Consider the following 14,215-nt stretch of genomic DNA (forward strand, 5'->3'; position numbering starts at 1 on the left):
TCTAGATTAGGGAAAGTGATCACAGCCACTGGCCAAGGGCCAAGGAAGCCGTTCTGAGGGCTCAGAGCACTCAGCTTCCAGGAGGGGGCCAAGACAGCCCCGCCGGAGCCTCCAAAGGAAGAGTTTGGGACACCTGAGCTGCAAGGGGTGGCCACGGCAGCGGCGGAGCAGAGGGCACACAGAACGTGGGGCCAGGCAGACCTCGGCCTGGCCTCCGGACCTGAAATAAGCTCAGCCTCTCCATCCGCCAGGTTGGGGCAATGACTGATCAAAACTTGACAAACAGCCCGAGGCTCCGCTGAGGTTGCAGCCAACCTGCTGCTCTTCTCCCTCAGCAACTGCACATGCAGCCTGCACGCTGGCCCATTTTCCAGGTGGGGAAATCGGGGCCCAGACGCCAGGCTGTGGGCGTCTCCCCATGCCCGAACATCCATTGGAGGGCAGCTCCCACAGCAGCCCCCCGGGACAGCCAAGGCCTTACCTTCATCATAGTGTCTGCGGGCCTCCGTGCCTGGCTCAGCCCCGGGCACGCCCTGGTACAGCCCCTCGCCCACGAAGTCTGTGTAAAATAACGTGAACGTCATGAATGCCATCCAGCTGCACAGCTCCGCCACAAAGAGCCGGCGCAGGGCGCGGGGCGTGCGGCAACAGAGCCGGCGCAGCCAAGGACAGAGGGCACCCAGGCTCCGCAGGGCCAGGCGGGCGCGGCCTGGGCAGCAGGGCGGCACCGAGGGGGCGGAGAGCCCTTCCGCAGGCTCGGCTGGGCCCAGGGCCGCCTCCTCGGCCACGAATGCCGTGGCTGCCACGCAGGTGAGGAAGATGAGAGCAAGCAGCCCAAAGAGGCACTCCTCCTGGGTGCCCAGGTAGGGCGCCAGGGCGCTGGCGTCCCAGTCGATGGCGGGCAGGAGGTAGCCCAGGCAGCCCCCGAGGCCGATCATGAAGGCGTAGACGGAGAAGGCCTGGCGACAGTGGTCCGGGTCCCGGAAGAGGTCAGAGAGCAGGGCCTCCAGGGGTGTGAAGCACAGCTGGCCGCAGAAGGCCAGCAGCCCCACGCCTAGGATCAGCAGCGCCAGCTCCAGTGGCCTGGCGTCCGGGCACAGCAGCCCCGCCAGCCAGCTGGCCCTCGGGATGAGGAAGAGGCTCAGCAGGACGCCCAGGGACAGGGCCCAGATGAAGGGTCTCCGGCGGCCGTAGCGCCCGCGCCAGTGGTCACTGGCCGAGCCAAGCAACGGGACCGAGACCAGACCCAGCACCGGACCGATGCCTGCAAGAAGGGCGAGGAGTGTGAGCGAAAGGCCAGGGCTCAGAAGGGGCGGGGGATGGGGACCAACCTCCTCGAGAAGGAGGGACGAGGCGACAACATTGCATGCAGGGCCCACTCCGCACTGGTGCTGTGCTAACCACTTCACCGGACCCTGACGCATGCCTCACAACAGGGATCACTAACGCCCCATGTTAAGACTGAGGCATGAAGCAGCCGGTCAGTGATAAGTTGCACGGGCACGGAGCCAGGGAGGGCGGGAGGCAGGGTTTCAACAGGCAGGCTGACCCCGACCCTGCCATCCCGACAGACCCCTCTTCCTGGGAGTGAAGGAAGTGACCGTTTGCTTGGTCACCACCAAACGATGGTGCCCATTCGCCTTCTGTGGCTTTCGCAGAATTCGTCTCCAGCCAGGAGCCCAGCCCCTGCCCTGGGGGCCAGAAAGAGCCCTTGCTGGTTGTGGGGGGAACCCCAACCCAATTTATCCATAGCTAAGTTAGCAGTACAGCTGGGCTAAGTCACCTAATCTCTCCTTGGCCTCCACTGTCTTCTCTCTGAAATGGGTAACCTCCAAGCGTTACTGCAGGAGGATGAGGCCACAGGTCTGAATTGCAAAGGGCAGTTTCTCCACGTCTCAGGGGGCTGTACATGTGTAGGGGCCTGGGACACAGAGGTAACCAGGGAACGGCCCTGTCCTCCTCTTTCTCTCGGAGCCCCTCGGCGCAGGGTCAGCCCTCTGCTCAGCAGCACTGACCCCCTGGCTAAGGGGCAGCAGGCACCTTCTGGGTAGAGGCGCTGGTGCCTTCCTTCCCTGGGAGGCCTGTCTCTGGAGCAGGAGGGGAAGAGGATGCGGTGACTCACCCAGCACCATGGTCATGAACTTCTCTTCCACCCCCACTTCCAGCAGCAGGGGTGGCACGTAGGTGATGCCCGCCGCCAGGCACACCTCCAGGCCGAAGGTCAGCAGGTTGACCAGCAGGAGCTGGGCCTTCCGATGCCTCAGCAGGCGGCCTGCCCACAGCCTCTGGACCATGCTGGACCGGGCAAGTGGGGCTCTGGCCCGCTCACACGCTCCAGAATGGCTCCGTCTCCACCTTGCTGCAGACGCCGAGGCCTCTCCTGGCTGCCACCGACCGCCGAGGACTCGGCCAGAAACCCACTCCTGCAGGCCCACTGTGCAGGTCTGGTTTCTGAGCCATGCTAACCGCCTGTCATCGTGGGGGGCCTCGGCAGGGTACAGATGTCAACACTCGATCCTAAAAGGGCAGGGACAGTCACAAACACAGAGCATTAAGTTCCGGGAACCCAAGCTCTAGGATTCACTCTGAACTCTGAATCTGGTTCACTCCCGGGCTGATGGCGTGGCCCTGACACCCAGGAGCCACCCCCTATTGTGCAGGCAGGAAGTGCATGTTCATATTAGCTTAAGGTTGACCTAATTAATAAGGTAAATATGATATTTAAACCTCAGTACACTCCAGAGGCTACTAGATGTTAGTAATTCTCTGTTTTGAAATCTTTGCAACTTCCCTTGTTTCCTAGTATAGAAGGGAGGGGGAAAAAAAAAGTCAAACCAGCTGAATTCCCAGTTCCCCAGGCACTGTTATCAAGGTGCCCCTGGAGACCCTCTGCGAGGCCCGGTTTGTTTTTCTCTCTCCACTTGCCAAAGCTGGGCTGTTCAATTCCCCTTTGTTAAGAGTCACACTTCCTATTTCACATTGCCTGGCCACAAGCCGAGCTGCACCAAACTACCACCCCCAGGAGGAGGACAAGGGGAAGAGAAAAGGCTGTGGTTTCTTGGGTTGGGTTTGAGCCTGTCATTGAAACCATTTGAAAAGCACTCCCCTGGAAGAACCTCGGCCTGAAAATCCCTCTTGAGTTTCTCTCCATGCTCAGTGGCCATGGGGAAGAAGCACTCCCATGTGAGCTGCCCAACTATCAGGGGACTGGGGGGCTGCTCCCAGGTCCCAGCCTCACCACCTGGCAGCCACTGTGATGATGCCAGTGACCCCGGGGCGGCTCCCCTCTTGGCCCAGAAATCCCCGCAGCCCTTTCCGTTGGGCCTTCTGCTCAGAGATCCCAGCAGGGAAGTACCCACCCTGGTCCCCAGCTCCTCGGGCAGTGGGCCTCTAGGTCTTGTTTCCCGACCACTGCACCCACTTCAGTCCATTCTGTTTACAAGTGACCACAGAAGAGGGAAAACCAAGTCAGCTGCACAGAGAAGGCAGAGAGGGGAGCCCTGGTCCCCTAACCTGTCATCATCCCGTGGTGGGTAGACAGGTGGACAGAGAGCCTCAGGCCACTCGTGGCTGGAGCCTGGAGTGCCTTCTCCAGTCTCACTGACTCAGCGCCACAAACGCTGCTGAAAAGCACTACTGCAGTGCAAGGTTCACGGCCGAGAGCCTGGCTCCAGCCCCTGTCCCCACCGAGCGCATTCCCGGAGCACCGTGCCCTCTTCCGATCTCAGCGTCTGCTTCCTTATCTAACACCACGAAGCCCCACAGGGCCTGTGCATTACAAAGCATGCTGCAGGTGCTGTCTGCGCTGCGCCACAAAGAAATCAGACACGGTCAGTGCTGGCTAAGAAGTGTCCATCCCGTAACTGCCTGCTGGGGTTGTGCAACTTGTAGCCCAGGAAGAAAGGGACTTCACACGAGGCTGGACAACCAGCAGCCTCCTCCTCCAAGAGCCACTCAGACCCAGACCATCCACTTTGGAAAGAGACACGGACTGCTATGGGGATGGCATGGGAGAAACGTGAAACACGGACCCATGTGGTCGCCAGAGTGGGTTGGGGGACCAGAAAGCACCCTTAGCTGGGGGCTGTGGGTTCCGCTCGAGTTCTCCCCAGTCCCTGCACTGCCATGGCAACCCCAGGAGGAAAGCGGGGGGCCATGGAGACCAGGGGGCAGTGCTGTCTGACCTGGAGGGAAGGGTTCTGGGTCTAAAGGCTTCCAGCCCCTTCCATTCCCCACCCTGGGGACTCCCCTGCCCTGGGCTTTAAGGGACCAGGTCCTCCCTGAGCAAACAGAGACTTTATCAGACCCGGCCTCACCCACATCCGGCACCCATTCCCAAACCCTGGTTTGCCCCGGTTGTTTAGAATAAATTGCAGCTCTCCAGCAACCATCAAGCAACCCCCCTGCCTCCCTCCCTCCTTCGGTTCAGCTCCCCACAGCCAGGACTGAGGAGGACGAAATCCTTCCCATGCCCGGCTCCTCTCTCCACCCTCAGGAGGCAATCCTTCCCATGCCTGGCTCCTCTCTCCACCCTCCAGAGGCAATCCTTCCCATGCCTGGCTCATCTTTCCACCCTCTGGAGGCGCTGTGCCCAGGACCAGGGCCTGGGCCAGCTGAGGGATTCCTGGGGAGGAGGTGGGCACCCAGCCCTGCTGCTTCTGCACTCAGGGTGCTGAGCGTGGCCTCCCTCTCTTGGGCACCCCTGCCACCCCAGACTCTCCCCAGCCTGGAACTGCCCAAGAGACGCCCAAGCCCATGAGAACACCCTCCCTTCCAAAGCCCTTCTTTCTTTTCCTTACCGTTCCCCAGTGCCCCAGCCTCCCGTTTGACCCCCACCTCAGCCCTCAGGAGGAGGAAGCTAGAGGAGGACTCCCACCTCAGCCCTCAGGAGGAGGAAGCTAGAGGAGGACCCCCCCCCCAGCCCTCAGGAGGAGGAAGCTAGAGGAGGACTCCCATCTCAGCCCTCAGGAGGAGGAAGCTAGAGGAGGACTCCCATCTCAGCCCTCAGGAGGAGGAAGCTAGAGGAGGACTCCCATCTCAGCCCTCAGGAGGAGGAAGCTAGAGGAGGACTCCCATCTCAGCCCTCAGGAGGAGGAAGCTAGAGGAGGACCCCCCCCCCTCAGCCCTCAGGAGGAGGAAGCTAGAGGAGGACTCCCACAGCACCAACTCTAGTCACCAGTGGTCCTCCCGGAGCCTTCTAGACACAGAGGAGCCCAGGGCCCAGGCTCGGACAGGCAGTCTGTCACCACCTTCCTGCCTCCGGCTCCCATCTGCATCCCAGGGAACACCTCTCCCTAAAGCTTGAAAGTGACGACTCCCGATGGGTCCCCCTGCTTTCAGAGCCCCCTGCGTCCTCAGGGACACAGGCAGGGCAGCAGGGTCCACTCCACGCCTCCACCCTCCACCCTCCAGCCTCAGAGACGCTTCTGACTCATCCTCCTCCCCACGGCTCCTGGAGCCCACCCAGAGGAGCTCACCTGGTGGGGAGGGGGCGGGAAGACGAGGGAAAGGGGGCTGACCCTGTGCACAGGAACGGAAGACCTCTAGGAGAACAAGTCCCTCTCGAGGTCCAACTGTTTCCCCCCTTCCTTCCAGATCCTGGATGACAGGACAGCAAGGAAGCTGAAGGAACCCCAAGACTTCTGGAAAGCTTTAGGGACCTCTGCCTCAGAGCTCAAGCCTTTTAGATGGAGGGTGAACCTGCATTTTACCTGCCCAGCTCCAGATACCCAAACACTCCGGGTGCCACACTCCCAGAGCGGGCTATAGGCACCAATGCAGCTTTCCAGCACCCACTCTAGCAGAGAAGGAGCCTGGGAAACGTTTATCTAAAGAACAACTCACGGACAGCAGCCTGGGGTGGGAGGTGGAAGGGACAGGCAGGACCTAAGTGCTGCCCCCACGCCCAGACACCCCAAGGAGACTCCAGCATGACCCCCAGAGGGCGGCTCCTAAGGGCTCAGCCAGGGGTTTGAGCGGATGGCAGAAGGTCCTGGGCTGGAGGGCACCCCTGTCTCCCTGGCCCCTCTCAGGTTAGGCCTCAGCAGGGAGTACGGAAGTGCAACTGAGCAACAGGAGCGAAACTTGGCCTGAACTTTCTCTCCAAAACTCAGAGGGCTGGAGGAGGCTGATGGGGGGGGTGGGAAGGCCCCTCCAGGAAGGGAGTGTGGAGGGACGCATAAAGAGGCCTTTGAGGCCGTTCAAAGGGGCTCCTGCCACCCCTCCGGCGAGGTGGGGCTGGGGTAGCAGGCGGCCCCCGCGGACGACAGAGGCCGAGGGAGTGGGCTGGGGGCGGCATCTCTGTGGCCTCTTTATGCAGGCCGGTGCCCCCACATCGCCCAGGCATCAAAGGGCCCCAGCCCCGGCCTGACCCCGAGCCCCCCCGCGACGCGCGGTCTGTGTGAGCCCGCCATCTTTCTCACGAGGCCAAGGAGCCCCTCCCTGCAGAGAAGGAAACGGGGAGGAGGCAGGGTTAGGGTTAGACTCAGCAGTAGAAAGGGGTCGGGTCACCCCGGGCCAGGCTCCCTAATGCCCCCCAGCCCAGGCCGGGGCTGCAGGTGCAAAGGATCCCACAGGTAGAGGCCCCGAGACTGCACAGGACGAGGGACCCGGTTTCCTCCACACCAGACTGGACCCCAGAGCCACACCCCACATTGCCGTCTCTCAGATCCTCTAGGGTCGTGGGCAGGGAATAGCTCTGGAAGCTCACCAAAACCTCTTGGGGGGGGGGGGTCACCCAGCCCCTTGCCTCAGACCCAGGGGGCCAGTACCTTTGGTCCTACCTCGTAACACCTAGCCCCCTGCACCCCCAAAATGAGCTCTTCACAGGAGCCTTAGGACACCCCAGAAAGCCTGTGCTGGCCAGACAGGAGATGGGAGATGAACATGCTTGAGAGGTGGCGAGCTTTCCACCATGACAAACCTCTCTGCCTGGGCCGCTGGGCTGTGGGAATTCCTCCTGTCTGGGCAGCGAGGGAGAAGGGGACGCGGGAGGAGCCTCCATGCAGCTCCCACGCCTTCCAGCCCACGTCAGCCTGCATTCTCCAGGCTCAAGTGTACTTCCAAAGAAGCAAGGGTCTGCTCCCCAACCCCGACCCGACCACCGGCAACAGCTATCTGCATAAGAAGCCAGGGCCCACGACCCCCTAGGCTCCCCAGGACGTGCCGGAGCCCCACTCGGAATGCAGCCGCAGAGCGGGAGGCCCAGGGCTGCGCCGCGGCAGAGAGAAGGCCCTCCCCCACCTCCTGCAGCCCAGCCCCGGCCTCCCCCGGGCCCAGGGCCGGGGATTTAGCGTCCGCCCTGCTGCGCCGCCTTTTCTTCGCTCGGACGGGAAGCCTTCTGCTTAGCAGCTTGTCAGAGCGAGCGCGGGGCTGCGAGCCGGGACACAAAGGGGGATTAGGGAGAGACCTCTCGGCCGCAGAGTAATCCGTCAAACTCCCCCTCGGCTGCCGCCCCGGCCCCTGCCCGCTCGGGCCCCTTCCAGCTGCTGCGGCCCTCTCCCCGCCCAGCCCCTGAGCCCCGCCACGCTGGGAGGCAGAGACCCCCAGTCCCCGGGCTGGGGGTGGGGGGCGGCCGCAGACACTGGGAAAAGGGCAGCGGCTCCCTCCCCCCACTCCCCCCGACGTGTGAAAACCCAACAGGTGGCAGCGCGCGGAGGGAAGCCGCTTTTGTTGCCTGAGAGCCCCAGACCCGGCTCTGAGACACACAAGTGCCTGGGGAGGCCGGGGGGAGGGGAGGGGAGGGGAAGGGACCCGGGGCCCAGAGCCCGCCCACCTCCCCCGGCCAATGCAGCCACGGGGCGGCGGGGCCTGCCGACCCTCACCTGGGCCCGCCTAGGCCGAGCGCGCCTCCCAGAGTCACCTGGCAACCCCATGGGGACGGTCAAAACGGACACACACCTAACGCCAGGCACCCGGCCTCCGGATCAGACGCCCCTCCTGCAAACAGCGGCGACCCAAGGTCCCTCGGGACCACTTTGACCCAGTGCGGTCCGGATGGAGACAGTCAGTCAACTGGCAGCTCTCTCAACCCAGACATCCCAGTGGGTTCTCCAGGGTGGCCAAGGTTCGACAATCAGCCTGACCTGGGTTCGCCTGCCAGCTCCGCACCTCACTGTAACTATGGGACTTGTTCACTGCCCTCCCTAAGCCTCAGTTTCCTCATCTGCAATGACCAACAGCAGCTAACACTGAGGTCTACCACATGCCAGGGGCCCTTCCAAGCGTTTGAGTCTTCCAACTGGCTTGATGAGACAGTTGCAATGAGTGCACCCACTTGACAGGTGAGGAAGCTTAGATGAATACCACCAACGTCTCTCACCGTGTGTGAGAGCAAGGACCTGCAAATTCATGCAGCACTGGGCCTCCTCGTGGAGAAACGTGGGAGGGGGTCTCTCATTCCCAACAGGAGCAGCAGAGGTCGCAAGGGGACCAGCTCTGCGTCGGCTTCCACCCCCCTCGCCCACGTGGCTCCTGCAGGGGCCCCCAAAGGCACAAAGAATGCCAGGAATGTAAATGCCTCCCCAGGTGCTGGCCCCAGCAGGTGAGGAGAGGTCACTGGGCAGACGCGCCTGTGCTGGAGGCTGCGAAGGGAAATGGAGGCTGGGGTAGACATTTCCAGTTAGGGGACAGTGTGGTTCCCAGCCACGGAAAATCATCACAGTGGCCGACACTTGCTGACTGTTCAGGAGGTTGTCTGCATGTACCTGATGTATCTTCTCCAGTTCATACCATTTGCACAATCCCACAAAGTATTTGACATTCCTATTTCACAAGGATGAAAGGGGAGGTTCAGAGAAATACACGCCCAGGCTGCACAGGTAAAAAACGGTTGAACGGAAAGTTCAAACTGTTCCTGAATTCTAGAAAGTGCTCTGAACTAGGAGCCTGGACAGTGTAGTTCAGTTTCAGCAACTTTCACAGCTGTGTATCCTGAAATACCTCTCTGGGACTGTTTCCACACTGTAAAATGAGTGCTAGTCTAGATGCTGTCTCAAGTTCTTTACAATTGTACGGCGATGTGATCTCACACCTGCCCCCTGGCCCCAGGTGGGGTGCTCACCATGGACGGTGCCCACCAACAATGTCGCATGGCACTGGCCGGGCAGTCCTAGTCCTCCACCACCGAGAGCCAAGAGGAACCAGGTGGAAAAGGGTTCACCAGCTACACTTACCCCATCCTTTACCTGCCTACACAGTGCTCAAGTACATAGAGTGCCAAGGGTCAGCGGTCACCTGAAACTGATCCGAGTAACCCACCCATCTGGGGGCAGAACTGACCTCTCCCCTACTTCCTCCCAGAGCTGGACTCTGTTCCTGGCAGAGTAGCTAAATTCTTTCTCAACTTGGGCCACAATGAACACTTCCCTACAAGGCGGGGGTAGTGGTACACAAAGAACCCCTTGGCCCGGGGTGGGGGAGAGGAACACAGGAGAAGGGCGAGCGGCACATTCAGGCCGCTGGGGAGTCCCCTCCCCCTGCTCCCTACAGCCCTGCAAAGTGAAACCTGACCAGCCTCTCTTGCAGCAAACTCGAACTCTGCACTTTGCCAGCCAGCCAGACCAGGCGGCTCTCCCCAGCCATACACATCCTTGTCCCCCCACCCCCACCCCCGAGCTTGACCTCCCTCAGAAGGTGACAGATACAAGAAAGAGACCAGGGCATGGAGGTCTGGGCAGACCTACTAAGGAGCAGAGAGCCCTGGGCCCGGGAGTTAGACCATGGTGCTGGTCCCACCCCTGGATCTCAAGTTCAATGGTCTCTGAGGCCCTTTCAGCCCTGATGCTGAAGCTGAAACTCCAATACTTTGGCCACCTGATGCGAAGAGCTGACTCATTTGTAAAGACCCTGATGCTGGGAAAGATTGAGGGCAGGAGGAGAAGGGGACGACAGAGGATGAGATGGCTGGATGCTATTTGCTAACTCAAGTATGCTTGGGACGAGGGAGGCGGGGGCATAATGGAAAGCACTGGGGAAGGGGGTCTGTCTCTGACTGACTGCTGGAGTTTGGGTAAACTCCGGGAGCTGGTGATGGACAGGGAGGCCTGGCATGCTGCGGTCCATGGGGTCGCAAAGAGTCGGACACGACTGAGGGACTGAACTGAAGGGAACTGATCCTAGGGTCTGTGACCAGCCCCATTTACCAGAGGGGGCTCTGGGCTGGACTCAGTCTTAGGGATGTGTTCTTCAAAACAGTCCCCTTAGCAGTGAGCAGAGTGTGAGGGGCTCCAAGAAAGAGGCATTTTTTCTGTCGCTGCTAAAGAGCCCGAGTTTGCCCACCTTTGAAGAGAGTGTGCCTCATTCATTACAACCTCACCTCCCCCAGAGAAATGTCAGTGAGACTAAAGCCTGCCCACCCACCACCACTGAGCCCCCCTCTGTGCAAGCCCCGCTGTGAAGGGGCTGGGGATTGGGAAACAACCCACCAGCGCCCTTCAGAAGGGCCAAGATGCAGGCAAAGCACCATGAGGTGGTGCAGGCGTGCACGCTCCGTGCTCTCCAGGGTTCCTGGAGGAGGCTGAGCCGTGAAAGTCAGCAGGCAGGAACTATGCACAAAAGGCAATGTCCATAAAACACCGCCACGGGAGCCTGGGATTGCTATATGCACCTGCCTCTCCTTTTAGCCCCTTCCCAGTCAGGTGTCGCTTACTCCTTGGAAGGAAAGTTACGACCAACCTAGATAGCATATTCAAAAGTAGAGACATTACTTTGCCAACAGAGGTCCGTCTAGTCAAGGCTGTGGTTTTTCCTGTGGTCATGTATGGATGTGAGAGTTGGACTGTGAAGAAGGCTGAGCGCCGAAGAATTGATGCTTTTGAACTGTGGTGTTGGAGAAGACTCTTGAGAGTCCCTTGGACTGCAAGGAGATCCAACCAGTCCATTCTGAAGATCAGCCCTGGGATTTCTTTGGAAGGAATGATGCTAAAGCTGAAACTCCAGTACTTTGGCCACCTCATGTGAAGAGTTGACTCATTGGAAAAGACTGATGCTGGGAGGGATTGGGGGCAAGAGGAGAAGGGGACGACAGAGGATGAGATGGCTGGATGGCATCACTGACTGGATGGACGTGAGTCTGAGTGAACTCCGGGAGTTGGTGATGGACAGGGAGGCCTGGCATGCTGTGATTCATGGGGCTGCAAAGAGTCGGACACGACTGAGCGACTGACCTGATCTGAGTCAGGTGTGGCGGGAAGAATACCAGACCTCAAATCATGGGACATGGGATATTCATCAGCACTGGGCCTGTTTTTATTTTCAAAGCAGCCATCATGTTCCAGTTACCTCCCCTGGCCCTCCCCTCCCTTTCACCTAAATCTTATCCAGCAAAAGTCCCCATGTCCCCCAGGGCTACCTGAACCTCGAGCTGCCAAGGACCCCTTTCTCCCAAACCCTGATGACACTCACTGGACACTGAGTGATGGATACGGTCCTCCTAGTCTCTGACTTGTAGTCCTTCCCTGTCTCCCACTCCACCAGCCCTTCAGCTCCTAGAAACCAAGGAGCATTGTCCCTGCTCAGGCCCTGCCAAGGGAGGTGCTCAACCAAGGGCCTTAAAGGTGCGGCTGATTCAGAGTTCTTGTCTGATGGGATCCGACCAGTGTGTCCAGGTACACTGAAGGTGCTCTGCTCTAAGCCACAGGAGCCAGGAGCAGGAATCTAGATTGCCATACTCCCAGGGATGGGTCAGGCACTCCCAGCTTGAACGCTACTTGCTAACTCAAGTATGCTTGGGACGAGGGAGGCGGGGGCATAATAGAAAGCACTGGGGAAGGGGGTCTGTCTCTGGCTGACTGCTGCTGGGGGCATGCTGTCTGCCTAGACATTCATCTGGCCTGAATCTGATGACTGAGGGACTGCGGGCTATGAGACCAGAGGCTGGTCTCCAAACTCCATTCCAGCTGGCTCATCCCAGCTTCCTAGAGAGAATGACCTCTAGAATTAACAAAGAAGGCAAAAAGAACAAACGTACCAAGCACCTGGTCTGTGCAGGCCCCTTGCTAAATATGGTGATCTCATTTAATCCTTACCGTACTCTTGTAAGGTGGATGCGATCATCTCCATTACAGACACAGAAACCAAGGCCAACAGGTGAGGTAGGCTTGTCTCCAACATCGGAAGCAAGAAGGCCCACAGGTCGCTAAGGGTCAGTGGCAAAATGTGGACTTCTTCCCGTGGGGGAGGAAACACAGACTGTGTAGCACAAAAAGGGCTTACACAGGAAGTTCTGGTCAGCCATCAGGACGATCCCGTGATGGCTCTGTCACCAGCCCCTGCCCCCAGGCGGGGACACTCAATACACTGGACAAAGCTCCACGCTGCAGCTCTGCTGCTGGGAGTCAAGTGGCATCACCGTTCAAGACACTGGGCCTGGTACCAACTGGTCCAGCCTCCGCCCTTGCTATCCAGCAAACAGGGCCCCGGACTGTTAACATACAGAAAGCCAGGCTGGGTTTTTCTTCCTGACACCAGAAAGCAAAGGGTTCCCAGGGCTGGGGCGGGAGGACAGAGCAGAACAGTAACTTCAGAACCCTCCCTCCTCTCGCACAGTTTCTCTAAAAACCAGAACAAAAAAAGTCTTCTCTGCACAGAAGGCATTTAACCTTCCAGGCACTGTACCTTCATCATTTCATGGCACTTTCTTCCAACTTGAGGAAACAGGCAGGGCAGGGGTTTCTGGACTGATCGAAAAACAAGCCATGCACAGTACTGACAGGGAAGACACCAGGACGTCAAGTCCTGCTGTGTTCTTTGCACCGGACAAGTTCAACTGCAAGTGTGTCGTTTACAGCTTACATACAGCTGTATACGGTATAATTCCCTTGCTAAGAAACTTTGGTTCCTGAGCATGAACCACAAGGACTGCCTCCATCGCTACCAAACAATAGCAGCTGACGTTATCACGGTGGCTGTGCTCAGAGCTTGAGATCGTCAGCTTGTTTAATCCTCACAATACTGCGAGGCAGGTACTGCTATCCTCATCTTACAGAGGAAGAAGCTGAGGCACAGATAGGTGAAGTAATTTGTGCAAAAGGAAATAAGACTGGGACTTCCCTCGTGGCCCAGCAGCTAAGGCTCTGCACTCCCAGTGCAGGAGGCCCAGGTTCGGTCCCTGGTCAGGGACCTAGAGTCCACATGCCACAGCTAAAGAGCCTGCATGCCACACCCAAGACCCAGTGCAGCTAAAAAAGTAAATAAAAGGAAACAGAATTCAAACCCAGGCTCTTAACTAGTCATACGGACTCCCCAGAGTACAGAAGGCCTTGATCCCAAAGAAACAAAGTCTACAGCAGAACCCAAGAACAGAGGCCCAGGGTGGGTGTTGTTGTCCACTAGGGCACACGTGTACATACAGTGGATATAGTTAACACCAGTTACCTGTAACTGACACTTGTTACCTATCAGGCACACAGTCCAGTGCTCTGTATGCATGGTTTAATAAAGCTGGAGTGCTTTCTACATTTTAGACATAGGAGTTGGTGATGGACAGGGAGGCCTGGCGTGCTGTGGTTCATGGGGTCGCAAAGAGTTAGACACGACTGAGCGACTGAACTGAACTGATGTGTACATATATTTATATTTGCTCCATTATTATTTAATAAATAACAAAGCTACACAGTAGGAATTTTCATTATTACTGTCATGTCCATTTTGTAGCCAGGGATACTGAGACTTAAAAGATGTTACGTAACTTGCCCTTCATCCCTTAGCCTGTGGAGCAGCCAGGATATAAACACCTGACAATCTGGCTTGTTATCTATGATACTATGTTTCAGGCTCCAAGAGTCCTGATAAAGCTTAATCTGCCTTTCAGAGTCCTCAAGAACAGCCGGCCTCTCTCCCTTTTCTCTCCAGAGCCCTGCCCAGGCTGAGAGAGGGGTATTCACGCTATCCCTCCAGCACCCAGCCTGGAGGTATCTCAGTGGCCACCGAGGATCACTGTGCAGCTCCTCATCCTCCTGAAGGACACCGCAGAGCCGGGAGGGGCACACTCCATGAGCAGACAGAAAAACTCCCACCCCCAACATGCCTGCACTAAATTGGAGCCTGAACGTCCACAGCTGTACTCACAGCTGTATTTTTACCTTCAGATTCATCCTGTGGACTCAAGTTCCATTTTTCTGGGCACTTTTAGAACAGAGTCCTGGTTTCGGACAAGCCTGGTGAGAGGAGATAAGGGAGGAATGGGAGGATGAGACCCGTATTTGTTGGCTGTGAT

At 58.4% G+C, this 14,215-nt stretch overlaps 1 protein-coding gene across 5 annotated transcripts in view; it reads right to left on the bottom strand.

The window, feature by feature from the left end:
• Positions 1-14,215, bottom strand: part of SLC45A3 (solute carrier family 45 member 3) — a 53,577-nt gene that overhangs the window by 4,594 nt on the left and 34,768 nt on the right. For 3 of the 5 annotated variants that reach the window (XM_061382011.1, XM_061382009.1, XM_061382007.1), the window contains exons 2-3: positions 2,123-2,517; positions 482-1,264 (exon numbers count right to left, since the gene is read on the bottom strand). In XM_061382011.1, coding sequence (XP_061237995.1) covers positions 482-1,264; positions 2,123-2,294 — 955 coding nt within the window. In that variant the 5' untranslated portion in view covers positions 2,295-2,517. The other 2 variants (XM_061382010.1, XM_061382008.1) reach the window with 2 other exon arrangements.

This window comes from Bos javanicus, chromosome 16 (genome assembly GCF_032452875.1).
Source record: "Bos javanicus breed banteng chromosome 16, ARS-OSU_banteng_1.0, whole genome shotgun sequence".
Taxonomy (NCBI): Eukaryota; Metazoa; Chordata; class Mammalia; order Artiodactyla; family Bovidae; genus Bos; species Bos javanicus.